Source organism: Myxocyprinus asiaticus, chromosome 27 (assembly GCF_019703515.2).
Source record: "Myxocyprinus asiaticus isolate MX2 ecotype Aquarium Trade chromosome 27, UBuf_Myxa_2, whole genome shotgun sequence".
NCBI lineage: Eukaryota > Metazoa > Chordata > Actinopteri > Cypriniformes > Catostomidae > Myxocyprinus > Myxocyprinus asiaticus.
Window position 1 is genome coordinate 15040557 of NC_059370.1, and position 27867 is coordinate 15068423.

Consider the following 27867-nt stretch of genomic DNA (forward strand, 5'->3'; position numbering starts at 1 on the left):
CATAGTTTTGATGACTTTTATTCTAAAATGTAAAAAAAAAAAAAAAGAAAATTATAATAAAGAATGAGTAAGTGTTTCAAAACTTTTGACCGGTAGTGTGTGTGTGTGTGTGTGTGTGTGTGTGTGTGTGTGTGTGTATATATATATATATATATATATATATATATATATATATATATACATACACACACACAGTTGTGCTCAAAAGTTTGCATACCCTGGCAGAAATTGTGAAATTTTAGCATTGACTGAAAATATGACTGATCATGCAAAAAAAAAAAAAAAAAAAGTCTTTTAAGGATAAGGATTTTGTTTTTTTTCATATGAAGCCATTTATTATCACATAGTTGTTTGGCTCCTTTTTAAATCATAATGGTAACAGAAATCACCCAAATGGCCCTGATCAAAAGTTTAAATACCCTTGAATGTTTGGCCTTGTTACAGACACACAAGGTGACACACAGATTTAAATGGCAATTAAAGGCTAATTTCCCACACCTGTGGCTTTTTAAATTGCAATTAGTGTCTGTGTATAAATAGTCAATGAGTTTGTTAGCTCTCACGTGGATGCACTGAGCAGGCTAGATACTGAGCCATGGGGAGCAGTAAAGAACTGTCAAAAGACCTGCGTAACAAGGTAATGGAACTTTATAAAGATGGAAAAGGATATAAAAAGATATCCAAAGCCTTGAAAATGGCAGTCAGTACTGTTCAATCACTTAAGTGGAAAATTTGGGGATCTCTTGATACTAAGGCAAGGTCAGGTAGACCAAGAAAGATTTCAGCCACAACTGCCAGAAGAATTGTTCAGGATACAAAGAAATCCCCACAGGTAACCTCAGGAGAAATACAGGCTGCTCTGGAAAAAGACGGTGTGGTTGTTTCAAGGAGCACAATACGACGATACTTGAACAAAAATGAGCTGCATGGTCGAGCTGCCAGAAAGAAGCCAATGCCACAAAAAAGCTCGGTTACAATATGCCCGACAACACCTTGACACGCCTCACAGCTTCTGGCACACTGTAATTGAGTGACGAGAACAAAATAGAGCTTTGTTTGGAGAGGGGTCAACAAGTATTGTGCTCCTTGAAACAACCACACAAACTTTTTCCAGAGCAGCCTGTATTTCTCCTGAGGTTACCTGTGGGTTATTCTTTGTATACCAAATAATTATTCTGGCAGTTGTGGCTGAAATCTTTCTTGGTCTACCTGACCTTGTCTTGGTATCAAGAGATCCCAGAATTTTCCACTTCTTAATAAGTGACTGAACAGTACTGACTGGCATTTTCAAGGCTTTGGATATCTTTTTATATCCTTTTCCATCTTTATAAAGTTCCATTACCTTGTTACGCAGGTCTTTTGACAGTTCTTTTCTGCTCCCCATGGCTCAGTATCTAGCCTGTTCAGTGCATCCAGGTGAGAGCTAACAAACTCATTGACTATTTATACACAGACACTAATTGCAATTTAAAAAGCCACAGGTGTGGTAAATTAACCTTTAATTGCCATTTAAACCTGTGTGTGTCACCTTGTGTGTCTGTAACAAGGCCAAACATTCAAGGATATGTAAACTTTTGATCAGGGCCATTTGGGTGATTTCTGTTATCAATATGATTTAAAAAGGAGCCAAAAAACTATGTGATAATAAATGGCTTCATATGATCACTATCCTTAAATAAAAGACAGTTTTTTTTGCATGATCAGTCATATTTTCAAAATCAATGCCAAAATTTCACAATTTCTGCTAGGGTATGTAAACTTTTGAGCACAACTGTATATATATATATATATATATATATAATGTACTTCATGGTATTCCATCTCTAAAGTCTGTATGACAGCAGACTTATTATAGCAGAACTACCCAATCTGTTTGCCCATTGATGCGTCGTGTGACCACAGTAATCTGTCACTTTCCTGATTGCCATCTCAGAAAAGAATAGTTTCTTTTCCAAACAGAGTGTCAGGGTTTTGGCACTGTTGGACTTTGCCTTTGTTTTGCAATGTCTGACACACAAAACATTCTGCACCAGTCACATTCTTTGCAGAATCCTTTAATCCACTGTGAGAATGACAGTTCAATCATGTAAAATCCTGGTCTGATATCATGTAATCAGCATTCTGTACCTCCCTGACATTCTTTATGAATTAGGCAGTTGATTCCCAGAATATAGTGGAGAAATAACTTTCATGCTGGTTAATTAAAAGCCTTTCACTGCAGTCAGATTGCACGACTTTGATCCCCTTGCTTGGAATTTTGGACCTGCAAAATATGAGGTGACACAGAGAACCAGCTAAGAAATTTTCCAGTTATGAACAATAAGTGTTATTAAATAATAATGTGGAATTAGGCAGGACTGTATAGACACAGAATGAGAGGGACTATAAAGTGATATCTGTTTAACAGCATATATTTAAGATATATTAATTAAATACACAAAGTATATAAAAATAAAATTCTGGTGTCTGTTGTAAAGCATTACATTTCTCTTTAATGCCTTAAAAATCTGAGAAAACAATTAGTCATGTTGGAGGAGATCTGAGCCCACTCAGTGGATTGACTTATTTGGCTAACAGTAGGTAACAAGTGAAAAGTCAAACAAGTAGGCTAGCTAAAGTTCTACAGTTTGAAATGAAAATCCTCCATGAGTTGGGCACCCACATACTCAACCCCAGCAGCACCAGTCTGACTGAGATTTTGCCAAGCAGGAAATGTCCCTGGATTAACATCCTTATTGGTCCTGAAACAACATTTCCATCAACCAATCAGATTATAGGGCTAGGGTTAACATTAGGGCTGGAGTTGGTGCTTGAACAGCATTCTTTCTTATCACCCCTCTCATTTCCATTTCATTTTAGGGGGTTTGTTGAAAGGAATGTTGTCCTAACAAAACACAGCCTTCTCAGCCTCTACAAGAAAATGTTATCAAAATAGTGGTAACTCTTACCAAATTTATCATGGCAACCATAATGTAGTTTCCAGCAATATACCTTACAGATTGTTAAAGGGAAAGTTCACCCAAAAAAGAAAATTCTTACATATTTCAAACCTGAATTACTTTTTTTTCAAAAGATGTTAAGCAAAATATCAGCTACAGTCACCAGTCACTTTCATTACTTCTATTTTCAGTACAATGAAAGTGTATGGTGATGGATGCTAACATTTTGCCCAACAACTCATTTTGTGTTGTGCAGAAGAAAGAAAGTCATAATGGTTTGGAATGACATGAGGGTGAGGAGTGAATGATGACAGATTATTATTATTATTATTTTTATTTTATTTGTTTTGTGAACTATCCCTTTCAAAAATAAAAAGGATCATCAGAGTAGGAGGCTTTAGGATACTGTCATTTAGTTTTATTTCCTTTTGAATGACTATGGTGACTAATATCAAGTTACCACACAGAGTTATAATAACTATAGTGCTATGGCATTACCATTGTTACACATCAGGATTAAAGGAATAGTTAACCCAAAAATTAAAATTCTCTCATCATTTACTCACCCTCATGCCATCCCAGATGTGTATGACTTTCTATCTTCTGCAGAACACAAATAAAGATTTTAGAAGAATATTTCAGCTCTGTAGGTCCACACAATGTAAGTGAATGGTGACCAAAACTTTGAAACTCCAGAAAGCACACAAAGGCAGCATAAAAGTTATCCATAAAACTCCAGTGGTTTAATCCATGTCGTGTGAAGCAAACTAATCTGTTTTGTGTGGGAACAGACCAAAATATAATTCTTTTTTCACTCTAAATCAAGCACTAGGAAGTGTAATTGAGCTTGAAATCATGATTGTGCTGAGAGACTGCAATGGCCAGATGTACAGTGAAAATGGAGTTATATTTTGGTTTGTTCTCACCCAAAACTAATTGGATTGCTTCAGAAAACATGGATTAAACCACTGGAGTCATATGGATTACATTTCTGCTGCCTTTATGTGCTTTGTGGTGCTTCAAAGTTTTGGTCACCATTCACTTGCATTGTATGGACCTACAGAGAAGAGATATTCTTCTAAAAATCTTCATTTGTGTTCTGCAGAAGAAAGAAATTCATACACATCTGGGATTGCATGAGGGTGAGTAAATGATGAGATAATTTTCATTTTTGGGTGAACTATTCCTTTAAAGACTGCGTGCCCAATGACACATGTGACAATATCGTCGTTTTTAGGCTGCAGAGTGGAGCATTGTGGAAAAGCGACAGTGTGTACCGAAACAGTGTTTGAAAGTAGTAAAGAGGACTGAACGTATTGAAAACAACTGACATCACCTCTTATCTGCGCTGCCTTAAGCATCCGGCAGGCGGAGAACCCGCGCGCGTTTACTCACGAGGAGGTTAAGCGCGCGCACAGAGTGAACAGTTACCAACACCTCACTCTCATCATCCCTGTTATTATCGAATAGAGGGGCACACTGTTAACTTGCTGGAGCCGCTCACCGCGGGTGACCATTATCATGACCATCATGCACCGTTCGCCGGACAGCAGGACTTGAGACCTGCAGTCTATCTCCAGTGTTCCTGTTCCTTGACTATCCTCATTTACTACACCCAGATTTCCTGCACTTCCATCATCTGCCCTTTTAAAAATTATTAAACACTGGAACTAATCATGCTGTGGAAAACGGGACTGATCTTTCTGTGCTGGGGCTTGACGTCCGGGCAACTCCAGGACACGCAGTCCAGCTCTCCTTCAGCTCCAGGGCGGAGAACTTTGGATTTCGGCTTCGTGCCCTCCGGAGTTTACGAGACCGTCGCCTATTACGAGCCTGGAGCCATTGGGATTTTATTTAACATGATGCACGCTTTCCTCTTTGTGGTTCAGCCTAACCCGTTTCCTGAAGGTAAGCTCGGTCTGGTGATGTTCTTGTGAAGTTCTGTGCACCTGCATCAGGTGTTTGCAGCCCACAAATGTATTCACTGTTGAATTACTCATTTGAAACTGATTACTTATATACAATGTCGATTATGTTGCTGTTTCTTCAACTACATCGTGAGCAGGTAGGCTTCAGGTGTGATAGGTGCCACCTGCTGTTTCCATGGTGAGTTTAGCAGGTGTGGGCTGAAACTGACTGGTCTGTCCCATTCCCTTACCCATTGTATCCATCATTAATTGGTAAACCTTGAGATTAGGATTGTGACCCTTTGAGTCACCCTCCTAATGAGCTGAAACACTAATCTGGAATGCCATATGTTGCTGTGCTTTTTATTTTCCAGCCTGCTACTGGTGGACACTGTATAATGAACAACGACGACATAATGGCATCTGCCAAACAATGTGCCAAACACTTGAAAACATTGTTAATGTGATCATACTTGTTTCATAAGATACATTCTGCTTTGTCGACCGGTCAAATGTTCTCTTCTGCTTCAGAAGGTCGTAGAACTTCCCCTCCTCCTGCAGTTTGCTCATTTCATCTGGTAAATGGTGATGTTTCCCTCTAGCAGTAGGTCTAAATCATATGTGCTGTCTTGTGAACACATGAAGCACTGATGCTGTTTTGCCATTTATCTTTATTTTTCCTGTTTTTTTTTTTTTTTTCATTCTCAAATAAAAATAGCCACAGCTGTAGCCTTTTGGCAAATGAATTAGAATGATAAAGGCTCTCTGGCAGTACTCCAGTATGATAGTTCAGGCCACTGTGTTTGATTTGCACTGAAAGAGATGCTGTACAGATGCAAAGACCAAACAACAGTGTCATCATATCTCAGTTTCAGCTCGACTGGTTCTCTTTGACTATAAATGTTTGTTGCCAAAATTGATAGAGCGATGTATCTACCAGGATGAAAAATCTGCAGGCATTTTGCCACTTTGGCCAATAATCATGATTGCTTGGCCAAGTAACAGGAGTCTATCAACATACTTATCAATAGATATTGGATAATGCACATATCTGTTTTCAAATATTTTCAGGTAATAGAGCAAATACTGAATAAATGTTTCATTTCAACGCGTAGGTGTACATCTCAATTAAATTGTATTAGCCTGTATCACTTTACTACTAGTCAGAGGTGGGTAGAGTAGCCAAAATCTGTACTCAAGTAAAAGTACAATTATTAAAAAGAAATAATTACTCAAGTAGAAGTAAAAGGATTAACATAAATAATTACTTGAGTAAGAGTAAGAAAATATCCAATTAAAAGAGTACTCAAGTAGTGAGTAACTCATTACTTTCACAAATGACATAATGGACGTTAACTCCCCTATATTCCATTACATAATACACATTTAACATGTATTACAGAAATATTATTATTATTATTAATGGAAATTATGTCACCATTCACCATCATGTTGTTCCAAACCCGTATGACTTTCTTTCTTCCATGCAACACAATAAGAAAGCATAATTTTTGCCTGAGTCACTATTTACTTTCAGTGAATGTTTATATATATATATATATATATATATATATATATATATATATATATATATATATATATATATATATATTGAAAGTGAATGGTGACTGAGACTGTCAGTCGCTAACATTCTGTCTAACATCTTTTGTGTTCCACATAATACAAAGCGTCACACTGGTTTGGAACAACATGAGGGTAGGGAAATTATCACAGAATATTAAATTATGGCTGAGCTATCACTTTAAAGGAATATTTCACCCAAAAATGAAAATTCTCTCATCATTTACTCACCCTCATGCCATCCCAGATGTGTATGACTTCTTTTCTTCTGCAGAACACAAATTAAGATTTTTAGAAGAATATTTTAGCTCTGTAGGCCAAAATTTGCTACTCCAAAAAGCACATAAAGGCAGCATAAAAGTAATCCATAAGACTCCAGTAGTTAAATCCATGTCTTCAGAAGTGATATGATAGGTGTGGGTGAGAAACAGATCAATATTTGTCATTTTTTGCTAGACAGCAGGAGGCGATATGCAGAGAAGAATGTGAATCACCAAAAACACAAGAAGAAGAATGTGAAAGTGATCTCATCCACACCTATCACATCACTTCTGAAGATACTGATTTAACCACTGGAGTCTTTTAGATTACTTTTATGCTGACTTATGTGATTTTGTTTAGCTTTAAAATGTTGCCACCTATTCACTTGCATTGTATGGACCTACAGAACTGAGAAATTCTTCTAAAAATCTTCGTTTGAGTTCAGCAGATGCAAGAAAGTCATACACATCTGGGGTGGCATGAGGGTGAGTAAATAATGAGAATTGTAATTTTTGGGTGAACTACTTTAAGGGCTCTTGTCAGATCTGGAAGAGTTTGTCAATAAGAAGAGAGGTTTGGAAACATTTCTAGTAATTATTACAGTGAAAACGTGAAAATGTCCCACAAGGACATTATATATAATGCTGAAATATAAACCAAAGCAAGATCATGCTTTATTAATGCCTTCTTTCTCTATTTCATAGCTTTTAAAGTCCTGCATGGATTCTTATTTCAGTGTAGTTACAGTTTTCAGTGTCGTAAGTATTTAGATCATTACTTCTGTACAGCAGTACCACCGCTCTCTAAATGCATATACGCAGCCTAGTGTGTAGGGCACCAACCCCAGTCATGGAACACTCTCTGTGTCTGAAACCGCCCCATATTCACTATATAGTGCACTATTTTGGGTGTCTGCCATTTTGTAGGAGTGTCTGAATTCTGAGTGAGCCACTCATTCCCTACTTTTGTTCTCTCATTATTACCCACAGTGCACTCTAATTTCGAGTGTACATTTGATGTACACTCGACGACAGTTAATTGCCCACAATCCACCACAGGGAAGACATATGAGCTGGGAGTTTACTGCTTCCTTCACTCCTGCAATGTTGTCTTTCATGCTGAATGTAGTAAATTATTTTTTGACAAATCATTACTTGATTAAAATAACATAACATATAGAGAGACAAAACATACAGATACATTTGAAAATGTACTCTTTATTTGATCAAATGTGTTTACTCTTTATATTAACACACAGTATATATTAAAAATGACAAACATAATGAAGATTTATTGTATTAATATATTATTGAATAAGAATAACAAGTAAGGCCCAAGTATTTTAAAAATTCATATGTGATGTTGTTTCTGTGACAGACCCAGAGCTCCGACACTCTGTGTATACGTCAGCATCCAAATTCACTCACTCATTGTGTTCACTCACTGCTGAGATATAGTGCACTAACTGCCATTCACTATATAGGAAATAGCGAATGAGTGAACGATTTCGGTCACAGCCACTCTATTCGCCATACGATCGCCTCGCGTCCGCACATCTCTCAAGCGCTGTGCACGTGCAGAAATTTTGTCTGTCCAAAACTTACCTCAGTGTGCTGCCTTAGGTTGGATCTGTGATTTTAATCATGAAATATCAGCTTGTCTTGGTGTTAAATGAAGGCATTGCATGATGAATCTATTACTTTTTTCACTGTGCGGAGTGAAAGTGTTTCACTTTGAAGAGCTTGATGCTGCAGCAGTGATGAATTGAGTGACAGTCTGTGACAGCAGCACACGCAGCTGTGTGAACTTCTGCTCTCGTAAAAGTCCCATTCAGTAATCTCTCAATAAATTACACATTAATTAAAATTAAACCCAGTAATGTAACGACAGGAACGCCACCCATTGTAAAGAAGTAAAAGTAAAAAAAATGTATTAGAAATTTACTTGAGTGAGAGTAAAAAGTACCCAGTTTTAAACCTACTCTAAAAGTATTTTTTTTCCCAAAAAGTTACTCAAGTAAATGTAACGGAGTAAATGTAGCGCGTTACTACCCACCTCTGCTACTAGTTGGCAACCATTAAAATAAAATCTTAAGACTCGGGTTACGTCAACACTAATCTGTTTTTGTTTTAAAACTCCATTTTCATAGTTTTCCCAAGTATGCGGTAATGGAGAGCGTATTCAAAATTTTCGGTGGAGAAAACTGCAACCTAGTCTCATAGTATGAACGTTACTATAACTTCATTTTTGCAAACTGAGTTTTACATGCCGCCTTCTACATTTTGCATCAGTATCCTGGTGAAATGAACACTAGAGGCACTACAACTGTGTGTTTTATTGACTTTTACACAAATCACGACTACAAGAGCTGATTATGACTTTTTAAACACTTATTTTTCACTCTATTACTCACACACTGCAATGTTATGATATCGAAACACTTTTACTACAGTATAACGCACTATTTAAAAAAGATCAATTTTAACGCTTGTATTACAGACGCACCTACATTTGCACACTTATTCCAACATGGAATAATATTATTCCATTACCTTTTGCAGTAGCTCACCTTATAGAGGTTTGTATTTGGGACTCAAGCACTCAAAGCTAGTGTTGTTCTTATACCCAGTCAAGCACATAAGCTGACACGTGAAACAAAAGTGTCATCGAAGCGTGGTTGCTTCAGAAAATGTGCTTCTCATGTCAAATTTGCTTTAAGGACACAATCGGTTAAAGGTACAGTATGTAAGATTCAGAAACCCTTGTTATTAATGACACCTGTGGCCATTAAGTGAACTGCAGCCAGCTACCTGTTGCTCTTGCTCGTGCTCGTGCACACACTCCATAGGGACGCGAGAATCGGCCAAAACAATGATGTAACATACAAAGAGACTGAACGTGATTCACCGACATCATGCTGACAGATTAGGTAGCATAATTAAAATTACACAGTTATGATTGTTTTACTACAAACTTTGAGACTGTATATTATATTTGACTCTCCAGTGCTGGAACAGGGCTAAAACAAAGTGTGGATATAGGTCTGACTATGCGAGGCTGTAGTTTGAAGTAATCAATTTTCTTTGCATGATACATTGACTGCATTTATATGATAGCCTATGTCGGTGTTAGCTAGCTAGCCAGCTTTATCAATAGCTGTTAGCTAAATTTGGTGGATGACAGTAGCTGTTTATAAAATAGACTGTACATTATAAATATGTTGACACAATTCAGTATTGATGTGATTCCATCACAACTGTCATTTTGATATATCGAGGCGCTGTTGTTTTATAATAATAGAATGTATATATTTTCTGTATAACCAAGTTAAGTTACACTAATGAATGGGTCTTTTTGCATTATCTTGAACACTGTCTAGCATTCATTTCATGTGTTATTGTAGTTTAGCTAAAATTACACAGATCAATCCTCATGGCACTATATTTCACATGCTTTGCAGTTATGTAAGCTTGCCTGTCCAATAAGAAGAACACCAATTCAGGGTTGGTTTTGATCCCCAAAACCGAACGAAGGTCCCTCCAGGAATCAAATGTCCTGCTGATGTTCACTCTAGTTTTCGCTCGACCACGATCACGTTCTCGTTTAGCCAGATGGGATACAGAAAATAAATGTTTTTTTTTTTTTTTTTTGGCTTACTCTGAGTTTGTGTAGGAGTCGGTGTTTTGCTGGGAGCCGGACGTTTGCTGGATTCCATCTCTAAGATAATGTTACCTAGTGTTGCAGTTTGTTGTTGCTGTTGAATAGCGGAAGAGAAGCGATTACTGAGGCAAGGCTCTCGGGAGCGCGCATAAACGTCACATCCTTTGGATTTTCACGGCAAAAGCGACCCGCTCCCTTCGCATGAAAATCAGTCTACAGGCTTTAATAGGCAACCTAGGAAGTCCGGGAAGGGCTCATTTTTTAAGTTGTGTTACAAGCCATTCACACATTGGCAAAAAAAGGGCGAATATTACATGAAAATTGTTACATATTGCACCTCTAAGTTTAGTGTTGGTAAAGGGTAAGGATGTCTGTTTTGTTCACCTCTCATTTGCGTTTAAAATACTATTGCCCACATTAAAGTTAAAGTTTTAGGTTAGGGAGGTATGTTTTACTCATTAAAACCTCCAACTAATATTCACATTAAAAACCTAGTCGATAATGAGACCATTTCACTCGCTTCTGGCACCCCATCGCTGGACATTTCACTGGGAAACTTCAGCCGAACGTATTAAGCCAAAAGTATACTTCGGTCAGATGCGGACACTCAGCGTACGCTCATGCACAGGACACGTGACACAAATCTCATCATCAGCAGAGTGCTCGAGCACTGAACGCACGCAGACCAATTTTTCTTTGAATGCACATGCGCCTGGAATTATTTGCACAAATTTATGGGGTCCACAAGGTGGCAGTACCCACATTTGAGCCATTGCTGTCAAGAAGAAGCACTAGAAGAAGATGTAATCACTGGTAAAAAATCATGAGACGAAGGTAAAAAAACAACAACAGTGGATGCGCATGTCAAGAGCGCATGAGTGAGAAGGTCAGGAGATACCTGCATTTATATAACTTGAGGCTGAAGGAATATGAAGACATTTTTTATGGGTCTAAACTCTTGAAGAGAAATAGTCCAGTGTCTTATAATAGTCGTAGCATGCAAGCGCCAACCGCCCGTGTATGCGCGCACCGTCAAATGGAGTATACTTTGACAGGCTCGCGTTTGACGGTACGCAGACGCTGAGCGTTCGCATCAAAATCTAAGCATACTTTGGGCTTAATAAAGAACGTAACTTTTTTTATTTTTTATTCTTGCCCAGGTCACATAATGTTCATGAGATCAGGATGGGAAACTGCCTTTGTTGGGTGAGTGGGTGAGTACCAAAGAAGAGGCCAAAAAGAAAAGCAGAGCAGAAAAAAAAAAGAGAGAGAGAGATTAATTCCTTTACCACTACTTATATACAGTATAGGCGTGAATCTGTAACCTGAGAGATTCCTGATAAGCATCCAATCATATTTAGGGCAGTGTTTCTTACAAAGCTTCACAATGGACGAACAAAAATTTTAGTGGTGAGTTTCTTTATAACTTCACTCTCCTGAAGGATAAAGTGCAGCATAAAAAAATGTGATGCTTAACATATTGTTTTTGTGGGTTCCACACTCTCTTCACATCCACCCATGCCGCCATTCTCTGCCTACAGAATTTTGCCATGCAAATGTACATTAAATGTGACCAAGCATGCAGTTTAGTTTTTTTGTATTATTTGCATTGGAGCTGACTAGAGAGACATCCTCAAATCCTTTAACCCTCAAATCTCAATGGATTTTGACAAGTGAAAGTAAGGGCATGGCTGTGTGATAGTAACAAGATTCTGTGACTTTCTTCTGGATCACACAATATTTTAAATGTTACTCTGGAATAAGGGAATGTACAGAAGTGAAAACATGCAAGTTAATAGAACAGATTATACCCCCTGTAACTAATTGTCTTCATAAGAAACTGTTAGTGTCTTTAGACCTACAAAACTGCTCATTTACATCAAAGCCTTTTGGGAAGATGGCTGTAATGGCCTTCTAATTACTCAGTTTGAAGGGTTCAGGTTTCTGGCAGTCATATTGCCAGGAAAGGTATTAGAGAGCACTTAGGATATCTTTGTTCTCAGCTATTTCACTGGCTGTCCTGACAGCCACCTTTGCTATCACTCTCTGTTCTCTTTAGCTTTGGGCTCTATCTCATTTTGCTCATCTAATGCAAATTTCCATCTAATTCACCTCTGTCTTTAAAATTGTGCCTGGTTTCCACACATCTTTAGTTACGAGTTCCAAAACATAATATGTAAGCACTGCAAATGGGCACAATTGTAAATTATCAACTTTCAATCCATATTGTCCTAATGTCTCACAACTACTTATAACATTCTGGTTAGGGGTTAAGTGGGTTTCTGGATAGGTCCTCATTAGGGTTGCAACGGTATGAGCTTTCCACGGTACGATAACCATCTCAGAAAATATCCCGGTTTCACAGTATATGGTGTTACACAATTATTATTATCAGTTACAATGACCCATAAAGGAGTAAAAACAGAAGTTGTTTTTTTTTTGTTTTTTTTTTTGGTTGAACAAAGGCTTTATTATAATTGAAAATTGAAACCATTTTTTTAAATTGAAGTATGTGTAAAAAAAAAGTCTCCCTTTTCAAAATAAATAAAATAAATAGAATAAATAAGAAAGCTAACAGAATTATAATAATAAACCTAATTATAAACATGATAAAAAAAAATAGCATGTAACTATAAAATGTTATATAACTAAAGCATGTTAGTTTACATGTTAGCATAGCATGTTAAATTAACTACTAAATGAAAAATAACATCAGCTGTGTGAGCTTTTAAAGTAATGTCCAATGATTATTAACAATTAACATATACTGTAGGTGTGCGACAACACAGCCAGACTGCTCCTGTCTGTACCTTTAACTCAGTGGTTCTCAACTGGTTTGCTTCAGGATCCAGATTTTACATTGGAAATCAAGTGGCGACCCACCATAGTAAAAATGTAACCTGTATTTAATGTATCCTGGGTCGCATTTCCTTTTATGTTGCATAGTTTTGTTCATGGTTTTCAAGTACAAGGACATGCATCAAGTGACATTATTTTTGTTGTTGACGTCAACAACAAAATCTACAGGAAGTTTTCTCTCCCCTTTTAAAAATTGAAGAGCATATTTACTTATGAGCCCATTATTATCCCGTTTGTTTCCTAATTTCAAACATCATTCAAACAGAACATACATATTACACAGGAGGAGAGGCTCTTCATTACCATGGTTAGGTCAGTGTAGTTAGTCTTAAATAATAATAATAATAATAATAACAAATTATAGTATTTATGAAAAAATAAATACTAGCTGAAACACATCTTGGAACTTTAACTAAAACTGCCACTGTTCATATAAAATGAGGTCTAATAGATTCTACCTTTAGATTATTTCATAAGAAACTATAACATTTTGTCAAAATATAACAGTTACTTTTACTCATGTAAAATTGTAAAACAATTTTGTAAAGGTGATGAAAAATTAGCGCATAGCACAGTGTTGCTCTTTTCCTCCTCAGTGCTGTTTGGCATGTCAGGGCTGCCAACTGTTTGAGAGGTTCGACTTGAATTCCTCCATAACTCTTTAAACTAGAAAAGTCTCACTAGAATTGAAATTGGTCACATCAGTTTTGAGGTCTGCGCTACACAATATCGAGGGATGCCCGGTTGTTGCACGCACGCGCCAGAGAGAAGAGCAGATCATTAGTGCGAGCTGGTTCAGTTACACTCGTGCGAAAGTGCAGATGAGATGCTTTTAGCTGATTGCGAGATCATTAAATCTGCCTCGGCAGTCCTAAATAGGCTATCACTTGGGCGGCCGCCGAAATATCTTCAATGGGAGAACCATGGCATTGTTCTTTCCCTGCTGTCCGCGACCCAGTCCGAATAGAACTGCGAACCACCAGTTGAGAAACACTGCTTTAACTCACACACACTCACTTATGTCAGACCCCCTCGCCTCGCTTCTCTCTGACATTTTCTCCACTGCATGTGTGTGTGTGGGGCAAGTTGACGAGTCTGACAGGCAGTCGAGGAGGAAAGGAGATGTGCACGTGCAGGTGAGATTCTCCGTCCGGTTGCATTTTTTTTCTCAATACTGTAGATAAGCAAATGTACGATGGTATGAAAACCGTCAATTTTCATACCGTGGTATACTGTGAAACCAGTATACCGCTGCAACCCTAGTCCTCATAACTCTCTATATAAAACTGAATCAAGAAATTATAGATAAAAATTGGAACATTTCCAATTGACTTACATCAGTGTTCATCATTCAAAATGTAACCATAATGAAGCCATTACCATATTTGAATACAGAATTGCGATTGGTGTTCTTTCTTACATCAGTTTACATACTAAATTGTAATCAGTCTTCCCTTGCAGATATTTAAGAACTTATAGCCACCTTTAAGGCCTCTATATACTTCCTACGAAATAGAAGAATGCACGGGTGTGATGTCATTTAGAACAAAATCTGTCCAAAAGAAGGTGTTTTTGCGTTTGTTTCAGTGGTTCTTAACAGCTAACTGGGGCGAACTTTTAGGAAAAATTCTTACCGGCTGCAAAGCACATTCTTACTGCCATTGGTCCACGTCATTGGTAGATGTGACCTGGAGCTACACCTACCTTGAGGCCGATAGCTAATTTTGTTTACGTTGTTCAGCCAGTCAAAATAAGTAAGTCAGTCAACATGAACACATCTGCGTGTAGAATTATTGGAGAGCTGGCTCAAATGTGCCTCCCTCTGTATTATCGTTCGCTTTGAGACATTTTCCAAGACCAGGTCGTGCGATTTTTTTGTTTTGTTAAATTAGTCTACAAAAGGAATCAAATCTACTCAAATACTCTCAGTGCCCATTCACTCATGTGCCATCTGCAGCGAAAGCCATTCACACATCTGTCTAAAGATATGCCTCTATCATCATTCTTTTGTCTTTATTCTGCACATTAACACTTTTATAGACTCATCTTTGCAATAATATCAGTGTCATAAATCACAATAACAGAGTGTAACCAGCACATATTTTGGCCACATGTAGCGTTAGCGCATTAGCGTTATTAATTCAGAATTTTAACAACACAAATTAAACATTTTCTACTGCATATATATTACTTAAAATCATCATCAAGTGGTTAAAACAGCTTCTTTTACTGACCTCATATGAATTCTACTGAATAGAATGAGGCATAAAGTCACTGATAACACATTTGAATGTCACATTAGCCAAGGTTTTACAGGGCATATTTAAATGTACTTCTAAACACCGTCCCACAGCGGTGTGGTGGGTGTCTGAGTGTTCGTAAATAGAATACCTTTGATTGGCTGTTTAGAACTTCTTTTTACCCCTGAACAAAGAAAGAAGAACTCTGAAAGTACTGTGTATCGAGGCCTTTACACTGCACAGTGAGCTTACCTTTGCAAGCACTGTATTTCCACCTGGAAATTAGGGGTGGGCAATATGACTAAAATCTTATATCACAATAATGATATATTTCAGAATATAGTAATCTTTTTCTGGAAAATCAATAAAAATGGGTTTATATATTAAATAATCATATTTTAATGTCTATTTTATGGATAATCCAGTCAGAGAATTAAATATATAAATGAAAACTACTTCCTATTTAATAATTTTAATTAATATCATTTAATTAAGATTATTAATTATATTATATTTTAATAAATATAAATATAGTCAAAGTAAAAAAATATATATATTTAAATAAAAAAATAAACCATCCTGGTTTAAAACAACCTTACCATAATACTAAATTTCTTCAAGAACCTCAACATCTTCTCAAAGCAATGCAAAAAAATAAAAAAATAAAATACATTCAAAATATCCAGTGAAAATAAACACTTTTTTAAAGTCATTTCTGTAGAGAATATATGAATGTTTGAAGGCAAACATGGCCGGTTTGTTTCCTAACATCTAAAATCATTCAAACAGAATTTTAGTAAAGGTGATAATGTTTAGTTTAAAACCCCTGTATTTTGGTTTTCCTCGTCCGTTGTGGTTAGACTGTTGGTCTGTCTAGCTGTTTGATTTCCTCCATAGCACTTTAAGGTAAAAAAAAATTTTTTTATATATATATATGGAGTGGTGGTGGTGTAGTGGAATAAAGCATTGAACTGGTAAGTGGAAGGTTGTTGGTTCAATCCCCACAGCCACCACCACTGTGTCCTTGAGCAAGGCACTTAACTCCAGGTTGCTCCAGGGGGATTGTCCCTGTAATCAGGGCACTGTAAGTCACTTTGGATAAAAGTGTCAGCCAAATGCATAAATGTAAATATATATATTTAAATGGGACACATTAGTTTTGTGGTCGGCGCCGTGATTTTGAGTAGAAAGAGACAGCGATTGAAACCACTCTGCTCGCTCCTGTCTCTCCATAAATTGGCTCTACACACTACTCTCTCTTCTTCACCTATAGCTGGTGCGTGGTAGGTGTACTGGTGCACTATGACTGCTGTCGCATCATCCAGGTGGATGTTGCACACTGGTGGTGGTTGAGGAGAATTCACTGTTCACTATGTAAAGCACTTTGAGTGTATGACAGAAAAGCGCTGTATACACTGATCAGCCTCAACATTAAAACCACTGACAGATGAAGTGAATACAATTTATTATCTTGTTACAGTGGCACCTGTCGAGGGGTGGGATATATTAGGCAGCAAGTGAACAGTCAGTTCTTGAATATCTTGTGTTGAAAGTAGGAAAAATGGGCAAGCATAAGGATCTGAGCGACTTTGACAAGTGCCAAATTGTGATGGTTAGAAGACTGGGTCAGAGCATCTCCAAAACGACAGGTCTTGCGTTATGCTGTGGTTAGTACCTACCAAAAGTGGTCAAAGGATGGACAACTGGTGAACAGGGTCATGGGTGCCCAAGGCTTATTGATGCGCTTGGGGAGCGAAGGGTAGCCCGTCTGGTCCGTCCCACAGAAGAGCTACTGTAGCACAGATTGCTGAAAAACATAATGCTGGCCGTGATTGAAAGGTGTCAGAACACACAGTGCATCGCAGCTTGCTGTATATGGGGCTGTGTAGCTGCAGACCAGTCAGAGTGCCCATGCTGACCCCTGTCCACTGCCGAAAGCGCATACAAGGGCACTTGAGTGTCAGAACTGGACCATGGAGCAATGGAAGAAGGTGGCCTGGTCTGATGAATTAATTTTCTTTTAGATCATGTGGACAGCTGGGTACGTGTGCTTCATTTACCTGGAGAAGAGATGGCAGCAGGATGCACCATGGGAAGAAGGCAGGCCGGCAGAGACAGTGTGATGCTCTGTGCAATTTTCTGCTAGGAAACCTTGGGTGCTGGCAATCATGTGGATGTTACTTTGACACATACCACCTACCTAAAGATTGTTGCAGACTACGTACATCCCTTTATGGCAACAGTATTCCCTGATGGCTGTGGCCTCTTTCGGCAGGATAATATGCCCCGCCACACTGCAAAAATTGTTCAGGAATGGTTTGAGGAACATGACAAAGAGTTCAAGATGTTGGCTTGGCCTCCAAATTCCCCAGATATCAATCCGATTGAGCATCTATGGGATGTGCTGGACCAACAAGTCCGATCCATGGAGGCTCCGCCTCGCAACATACAGGACTTAAAGGATCTGCTGCTAATGTCTTGGTGCCACAGGACACCTTCAGAGGTCTTGTGGAGTCCATGCCTCAATGGGTCAGAGCTGTTTTGGCGGCACGAGGGGGACCTACACGATATTAGGCAGGTGGTTTTAATGTTGTGGCTGATCGGTGTAAGTGTAACGTTCACTTTTGCAAACATTTCAATGTCTCTCTAATAATATTTCAAAATATTTTCCCCATGGGAGCAACTTTGAGCTCCATTTCAGATTATACTGCAGAACCCAAAACTAACAATACAGGTGCAGGATGACTGACTCAATCCATCGGAAGGAGACATATGCAGTAGGCTCAGTTGCCAGGGCAACATAAGTGTATCCTAGTCAGTGTGTTTGCGTTTCCCCCATTGGCCTACATATGTCTGAATGCAGTAGTGTTATATGAGGCGTGAATAGCGAATGGTTTCTGAAAGAAATGCAATACTTACATAGATCTTAACAGATCCTTGTTTCATAAAAATGGGGCACAGTACAGTTTTTTTTAATGCTACGAAATGCTTCAGAAGTGGATGAAAAGCTATGTTGCTTGTAAAGAGATTGTAGTTTGTCATTATGTTATGTGCATTTATTGAAGTTTGGCCAAATTCCCTTTAAGGCAACTTAGGGAAGTCAGTTCACTTGGCAATCATCTTAGTAACCCAAGGCAGCTATTTTCTATGTAAGCAATAGGGATAGTCTGGCTCAGTGGAAGTGCAATTTTATACATAATTTCTCCTGTCGCATCTATTTGTAATTAGACTTCACTTGAACATACAGATAATAAAACAGTACGTTTCTCACAGGATGCCCATACCTGCCAAGCTGATGGTTCATCAATATGATCCATGCCAACAGGGTAGCCGAACGATGAAGCACTAGTGTTTATCACAGATGGTACCCTGAGCAGGATATTTGTGAGCTGCCAGCTTGCTTTGCTCCCCTTTGCTCTTTTCCATCTCTAGAGGCAGCCATGTCATGAGTCTGAGAGGAAATGAGAACTTGAACTTTTTCCCTCGTTCCTTGCCCCAGTTATCTCACTCTGCTTGGCCTCCATCTAGGGTTGCAGCGGTATACCGGTTTCACAGTATACCACGGTATGAAAATTGACGGTTTTCATACCATGTACATTTGCTTATCTACGGTACTGAGAAAAAATAAACCGGACAGAGAATCTCACCTGTGCGTGGGCATCTCCTTTCCTCAGACTCGTCAACTTGCACCACACACACACACATGCAGTGGAGAAAATGTAAGAGAGAAGCGATGCGTGGGGGTCTGACATAAGTGAGTGTGTGTGTGAGTTAAAGCAGTGTTTCTCAACTGGTGGTTTGCAGGTCTATTCGGACTGGGACGCGGACAGCAGGGAAAGAACAATGCCATGGTTCTCCCATTGAAGATATTTCAGCGGCCGCCCAAGTGATAGCCTATTTAGAACTGCCGAGGCAGATTTAATGATAATCTCGCAATCAGCTAAAGACATCTCATCTGCACTTTCGCACGAGTGTAACTGAACCAGCTCGCACTAATGATCTGCTCTTCTCTCTGATGCGCGCGTGCAACAACCGGGCATCCCTCGATATTGTGTAGCGCAGACCTCAAAACTGATGTGACCAATTTCAATTCTAGTGAGACTTTTCTAGTTTAAAGAGTTACGGAGGAATTCAAGTCGAACCTCTCAAACAGTTGGCAGCCCTGACATGCCAAACAGCACTGAGGAGGAAAAGAGCAACACTGTGCTATGCGCTAATTTTTCATCACCTTTACAAAATTGTTTTATGATTTTACATGAGTAAAAGTAACTGTTATATTTTGACAAAATGTTATAGTTTCTTATGAAATAATCTAAAGGTAGAATCTATTAGACCTCATTTTATATCAACAGTGGCAGTTTTAGTTAAAGTTCCAAGATGTGTTTCAGCTAGTATTTATTTTTTCATAAATACTATAATTTGTTATTATTATTATTATTATTATTTAAGACTAACTACACTGACCTAACCATGGTAATGAAGAGCCTCTCCTCCTGTGTAATATGTATGTTCTGTTTGAATGATGTTTGAAATTAGGAAACAAACGGGATAATAATGGGCTCATAAGTAAATATGCTCTTCAATTTTTAAAAGGGGGAGAGAAAACTTCCTGTAGATTTTGTTGTTGACGTCAACAACAAAAATAATGTCACTTGATGCATGTCCTTGTACTTGAAAACCATGAACAAAACTATGCAACATAAAAGGAAATGCGACCCAGGATACATTAAATACAGGTTACATTTTTACTATGGTGGGTCGCCACTTGATTTCCAATGTAAAATCTGGATCCTGAAGCAAACCAGTTGAGAACCACTGAGTTAAAGGTACAGACAGGAGCAGTCTGGCTGTGTTGTCGCACACCTACAGTATATGTTAATTGTTAATAATCATTGGACATTACTTTAAAAGCTCACACAGCTGATGTTATTTTTCATTTAGTAGTTAATTTAACATGCTATGCTAACTTGTAAACTAACATGCTTTAGTTATATAATGTTATACTTACATGCTATTTTTTTTTATCATGTTTATAATTCGGTTTATTATTATAATTCTGTTAGCTTTCTTATTTATTCTATTTTATTTATTTTCAAAAGGGAGACTTTTTTTACACATCCATTACAAAAAATTATTTCAAGTTTCAATTATAATAAAGCATTTGTTCAACCCCCCTTCTGTTTTCAGTCCTTTAAGGGTCATTGTAACTGATAACAATAATTGTGTAATACCGTGATACCATGATATTTTCTGAGGCGGTTATCGTATCGTGAAAATCTCATACCGTTGCAACCCTAATTGAATGGAAAAGAGCTGTGTGAACATTCTTTAGAATTTCTTCTTTTGTGTTCTATTGAAAACTTCCAACAACATTGGAACGAAATGAGGGTGAGTAAAAAAATTATTTTCTAATTTCTGGGTGAAATATTCCTTTCGAAGACAGAAGGATATGCAATAAATTGTCTCCATATATTAAAAATGCAGTGCACAGTAGTTGCTTCCAGCGAGAGTCAGACTATGATTGTTATTTTATGAGAATTTGATTTTAGTGAGCATACTGATGTTTGAGGGGGAAGTCAAAGATGCTGTGTGCGTGTGATTTCTCGCACTGTATCTGAGTGGTCACGTGTTCTCATGACTCCAGCATGACTGTGGTGCCCATGAGGCTTGCACATGTCACTCAAATTCCTGGGGCATCTTCAACACAACATGAGGCCCACTGAGCTCCCATAGGTCCAGTGCCCTACTCTCAGCATGAACAACATCCTGATTAAAACTCCTAATAATATTTTCCATAAACCCTTTTTTTTTTTTTTTTTTTGCCTAGACATGAGCATCATTATTTGCATGATAATTTTGTGCTGATTATGTGCTGAATTGTTTTGTGTTGTCTTTTCTGGTTATTTTGGATTTCAGAACTCAAAGCTTTCTCCCCAGTCTAAAAAAGACCATTAATTGCAACTAAGTTGCATAAATGTCTCTTTCCGAAATCCTTGGATGTCTGATGTCAAGAAACCCAAATACATTTACTCCTGACTGCCCACATTTACACATCAATAATGCATTTTCATCATTCAGTAACTTTGCCCACACATTCATGTTGAGGTAATGAGGAGGAAGTAGGACAGATGCGATTATTGCTAAATACCAAAAGGACTAACAATAAGAATAAGATGTGGGGAAAGTTTACCAAACCTTGTGCAGTTCCTGGCTTTGTGTATGTAACACTTCTCGGTTAAAGGAGGAGGCGAGAAGCAGATTTTGTGGTTCAGGTAAGCCTTTTATTCTCCCCACTGCAGCAAATGCACTCTTTCAGGGCTTTCACCGTGTTCAATAATTCAGTCTAAACATAAACAACTATTTCAGAAAAATAAACTCTCAGCTTCGCAACAATAAGCTCTTGGCTTCACAATGAGGTCTCTAGTGCCCAGGGTCTCTCTTTCATCTGAGTGCTGCGTGGCCCTCTTTGTGCCACTCTCCCCGTGCTCACTGAAATTAGAGACAGGTGTTAGACATAATTTAGCTCAGGTGTAAGCGCACTTACCGCTTTCTCTCTCTCCGGAGAGATGCTTGACCACGCCCCCGCTGCCACATATCCCCACCGCCCGACTCAGGCCGGGGCGGCATCCGGCCTGCCTACCACCCCCCCCCCCCCCATTCCTGGAAAGGAAGTCGGCGACAGCCATCTGCGCCCCGGTCTGTGGACCACCTTGATCTTAAACGGCTGAAGAGCCAGATACCAACGGGTGATCCGGGCATTAGTATCCTTCATGTGGTGGAGCCACTGGAGTGGGGCGTGATCCGAGCAGAGGGTGAAGGCCCGCCCCAGCAGGTAGTATCGGAGTGTGAGGACCGCCCACTTGATGGCGAGACACTCCTTTTCCACGGTGTTGTACTTAGTTTCCCTTAACGAGAGCTTACGGCTAATGTACAGCACCGGACGCTCCTCCCCCTCCACCACCTGCGAGAGTACGGCCCCCAGCCCCCTGTCTGAAGCATCTGTCTGTAAAACAAAAGGGAGAGAGAAGTCAGGTGAATGTAAAAGCAGCCCCCCGCAAAGTGCAGCTTTAACTTGCGTGAACGCCCGTTGACACTGCTCCGTCCACTGGACCGGATCTGGAGCTCCCTTTTTAGTGAGATCAGTCAGCGGGCTGGTGACGTCCGAATAATTAGGTACAAACCTTCTATAATAGCCAGCCAGCCCCAGGAACTGTCTCACCCCCTTTTTAGTCTTGGGTCTCGGGCAGGTCGCAATCGCCGCTGTCTTGTCAATTTGGGGACGCACCTGCCCGTGGCCCAAGTGGAACCCCAGATACCATACCTCCACCCATCCAATCGCGCACTTCTTCGGATTCGCTGTGAGTCCCGCTCGGCGCAGCGATCTCAGAACCGCCCTCAGATGTTGCATGTGCCGCTGCCAATCATTGCTATAAATGATGATGTCATCTAAATAGGCAGTGGCGTAAGCTGAATGCGGTCCATGAGACGCTGAAACGTAGCCTGGGCTCCAAACAAACCGAACGGAAGAGTCACAAATTGGTGTAATCCAAACGGTGTGGAGAAGGTGGTTTTCTCACGGGAAATTGGTGTCAAGGGGATCTGCCAATAACCCTTCGTCAAATCCAATGTCGAATAAAAACGAGCAGTGCCCAACCGATCGAGCAACTCATCAACGTGAGGCATTGGATATGCATCAAATTTAGACACCGCGTTGACTTTTCTATAATCCACACAGAATCGCACAGACCCGTCGCTCTTAGGTACTAGAACAACAGGGCCGGACCAATCACTGTGGGATTCTTCTATTACCCCCATATCAAGCATCGCATCCAATTCTTCCCGAACGATTTTCTTCTTGTGTTCGGGTAATCGATAGGGGCGGCTACGTACCACGACCCCCGGCTTGGTCTCGATGTGGTGATGGATGAGGTTTATACATCCCGGTAGAGGGGAGAACACATCTGCGAACTCCTGTTGCAACCTAGCAACCTCCGCGAGTTGGCTCGGTGAGAGGTGGTCTCCGCAAATGACCGGGGTGAACCGATTATGTTTTGAACTCACCTCCGGTCCGAGCTCCGCCTTCTCTGGAACTACCATAGCCAACGTCACGGGGACCGCCTCCCTCCACAATTTCAGGAGATTGAGGTGATATATTTGACGTGCGTCCCCTCTATTGGTTCGTTTAACCTCATAATCGAGATCTCCCACTCGTCGTGTGACCTCAAAGGGTCCTTGCCACTTGGTGAGTAATTTAGAGCTCGATGTGGGAAGCAATACAAGCACTTTATCTCCCGGTGCAAATTCCCTTAGCTGAGTTCCCCTGTCATACAGTCAGCGCTGTCGTTCTTGAGCTTGGAGCAAATTCTCCTGTGTTAGTTGCCCCAAGGTGTGGAGTTTTGCTCTAAGATCAAAAACGTACTGAATTTAATTTTTACTGTTTGAAGGTCCTTCCTCCCAGGCCTCTCGCAATACATCAAGCACGCTGCGTGGGCGTCGCCCATACAGCAGCTCGAATGGGGAGAAGCCAGTGGAGGCTTGCGGGACCTCTCGTACTGCAAATAACAGGGGGTCGAGCCATTTATCCCAATTTCTAGAATCATCGTGCACGAACTTACGAATCATGTTTTTGAGGGTTTTATTAAATCATTCCACCAGGCCATCCGTTTGAGGATGGTATACACTGGTGCGAATCGATTTAATATTTAACAACTCATACAGTTCGCGTAGTGTTCGTGATATAAATGTTGTGCCTTGATCGGTGAGGATTTCTTTCGGAATCCCCACCCGGGAGATTATTTTGAAGAGTGCCTCCGCAACACTGCTTGCTGAGATGTTGCGAAGAGGCACTGCTTCCGGATATCGCTTTGCATAGTCCACTAGGACCAATACAAAGCGATGTCCGCGTGCTGACCATTCTAATGGCCCGACGAGGTCCATTCTAATTCTCTCAAAGGGGACCTCGATCAAAGGGAGAGGGCGCAATGGCACATTTGGGGTGGCCGGTGGGTTAACCAGCTGGCATTCGTGGCATGCCGCACACCACCTGCGGACATCGCCGCCAATGCCCGGCCAATAGAAACGGGCTATTAGACGGTTCAGTGTTTTCCTTTCTCCTAGGTGACCCGCCATGGGATTATAATGAGCCGCCTGGAGTACCATTTCCTGACAGCTCCTTGGAATCAACAGTTGGGTTGTATCCTCTTTGGTCTGAGTGTCCTGTGTCACTTCGCTCATTTATAATTGCAAAATAGGGGTATGAAAGTGCGATGTCAGGCTGGAGTCGTTGACCATCGATGACTCTCACTTGGTCAAAGGCGTGTTTGAGGGTTTCGTCTCGCGATTGCTCCAGAGGGAAATCCCCGTCAGGGAACTCCCTGAGAATCATGACGTGGAGCTGTCGAGGACGGCCCCGGCTCCGCCTCCCCTGCCAGAGCATCGCACATCACACATCTCCCTATTTTCATACAGGACCCATCCGCGCAAATTCCCTTTAATAAAACTCTAAAATCAGGCCAATCAGTCCCCAAAATCAGCAGATGGGTGAGGCAGGAACTAACCGCAGCCTCCACTCTATGCTTTCTCCCCCGAAATGTAATTGTCAGGGTCACCACCGGATACTTGTGAATATCCCCGTGTACACATTTCACCCTCACCGTTTTAGTTGTGACCAATGCCTCGGGTTGAACCAGGCGTTGGTGGATAGTCGTTTGATTACAACCGGTATCCACCAACGCTTGGTGAGTACCCCCCTTGACACTTACCGGTATCCGGTACGCTCCGGCCCGGTCGGGGGCAGCCTGTGGGAGGTCAGAGACCCGCACCACCATCCCCAGCTCCAACAGAGGGCACTGATCTCGGAAGTGGCTCGGGTCTCCGCACCTCCAGCAGGCCGGCCCAGGTGCTACGCCCGCACTTGCGTCGGCCCGAGGGGGAGAGCGGCAGGGCATTGGAGTTGGGGAAGATGTCGCCTCCCACACCCGGGGAACTGGTCTCAGGGGCTGAGGTCCTCCTCGTCTGCGTGGGGCAGGAACGGGACCTGGAGAGAGAGCAGACGAGAGAGAGAGAGGGGAGGGGGAAGAAACAGAGGGGGGAGGGAAAACGTAGGAGGGCTCTTCCGCCCTCGGGATCGCCGCCATGTGGTCCTCCGCAAGTCGGATAGCTTCCTCCAACAACGCCGGGCGGTGGCACTGGACCAGGGCTTTCACCGTGTTCAATAATTCAGTCTAAACATAAACAACTATTTCAGAAAAATAAACTCTCAGCTTCGCAGCAATAAGCTCTTGGCTTCACAATGAGGTCTCTAGTGAGGTCTCTCTTTCATCTGAGTGCTGCGTGGCCCTCTTTATGCCGCTCTCCCCGTGCTCACTGAAATTAGAGACAGGTGTTAGACATAATTTAGCTCAGGTGTAAGCGCACATACCGCTTTCTCTCTCTCCGGAGAGATGCTTGACCACGCCCCCGCTGCCACAGTGTAGTACCCAAGGGTCTGCATATCCTTCTGAAGCCACACCTTAAAAATGTAAAAAAGGTCCTTAAAGTATAATATTCATAGTTCATGTAACATGCATCATATTTCAAGGCATAAAATAGGTGTTGGTGAGAAACAACCCGGAATTTAAGTAATTTTAAGTAGGGATGTCCCGATACCATTTTTTTTTTTTTTTTTTTTTTTTGGGGGGGGATGGGGGGGGGGGGGTTAACGAGTATGAGTACCGATGCTTCATTTTTGGTACTCGCCAATACAATATCAACAGTTTATTTCCATTTTTGTAATCAAAATTGTGTGTATATAAATGAATTCAACTTTAATCAAATGAAAATATAACAATTAATTTTCAACATAATATTGTATTATTTTTTATAAAATGAAGTGGTTATATGCAGAACCTCACAGCACAGTCCAAAAATACAACATTATTTTTACAACATTTATTTTGTCAAATAAAGTGCTGCATAACAGAGCATCACAGATGTTAGATACTGCTTAAGTATAATACAATTACAGATTTATAATTATAATTATTATTAGTAGTAGTAAAAGCTACAGTGAATATTACATAACTTTACAATGGTGATATATTTCTGTTATACTTTTTTCCTATAAATGTATCTTTTATTTTGACTGAGCTTTTATTTTGAAGTGTTTCTGTGTTGCTTTGACCAAGAAGCTCTGACGTTATGACGGCAGATTCCCACTCTGGAAAAGCCGGTCGCTATGTGACTCAAAGTGATTATTAAACCAGAAAATGCTGCTATTTAATTAAATAAGTATGTACTCTGTATGTGCCTCGCACTACAACGTGAATTTGCAATCTTTTACTGTCATCTGCTATGGAGCGCACAATGCTCATGACTATGCTTTCCCTGTATGAGCCAAGGGGAGCTTTAAAAGGTATGAGCACAACACTCTCTCCACACATTTACACAGTAAATCTAAAAATATTTTTTTGAGTGTAAGTATCTTGAACCTTATTTATTTCTAGCACCTTATTTCTGTAGGGCTAGTTATAATATTCTGACTGCATGTGTAAATGAATAGAACACTTCACTGTGTTGGGACTGTGTAAATGAAAATCTTTGTGTCCTACTTCATAACTTACAATTTTTTCCTGTCATCAGTCTCTTAATTATTTAAGTCAAACAAGGCCAGTATATTTCCTAATATCAAACATCATTAGAATACAGGGCTGGGTATTGATACAGATTTCCCAATTCATTTTGATTCCGATTCACAAGCTCTCGATTCAATATCGATTCATATGGGTTTATTGAAGTTATAATGCCCCTTTTGCTTACATACAGTATAAAAGAAATTATCTCCCAGCTAATGCTGTTAATTATACAGGGAACTTTTTAACTAGGTTCATTAGGAAAATATTAATTTGACTAATTATATTTTATTACTTTTTCATCATTTTAGTCACATTTTGGCTTTTTAAAAATGAACAAATAAATGTATTCAATCAATAAAAAAGATATTATATTTCATATATTATTTTTGTTACATATTTATTGTTAAATTGCATAATTTGTACTATTTACAAGTATTTACATTGATTTGTTGAACACATGCTAAAACTGGTAGTCTCTTTCTGTAAACAGTGCCTTTAAATGAGTGCATGTTTTTTTGTAATTAACATTTTTTATTAAATCATACGATAACAAGGAAATGCAAAACATACTGTATATATATATATATATATATATATATATATATATATATATATATATATATATATATACAAAATCAACATTTAAACCCTACAACCCCCCATCCCACTCCCCAACCCCGCCCCCCAAAAAACAACTCTGTGGTCAAACATAAGTAAATATATAGAAATAAAAATCAAACAGACACACATATATACATATATATATTGTTTTATATATATATATATATATATATATATATATATATAT

At 39.7% G+C, this 27867-nt stretch overlaps 1 protein-coding gene across 10 annotated transcripts in view; it reads left to right on the forward strand.

Moving 5' to 3' along the window:
- Positions 1 to 4346: 4346 nt before the first annotated feature.
- The window catches only part of LOC127418325 (prominin-1-A), a 129898-nt gene continuing 106377 nt past the window's right edge, over positions 4347 to 27867 (forward strand). For 9 of the 10 annotated variants that reach the window (XM_051658882.1, XM_051658884.1, XM_051658891.1 and 6 more), the window contains exon 1: positions 4347 to 4847. In XM_051658882.1, coding sequence (XP_051514842.1) covers positions 4616 to 4847 — 232 coding nt within the window. In that variant the 5' untranslated portion in view covers positions 4347 to 4615. The remainder of the gene's footprint in view (positions 4848 to 27867) is intronic. The other variant, XM_051658890.1, reaches the window with a different exon arrangement.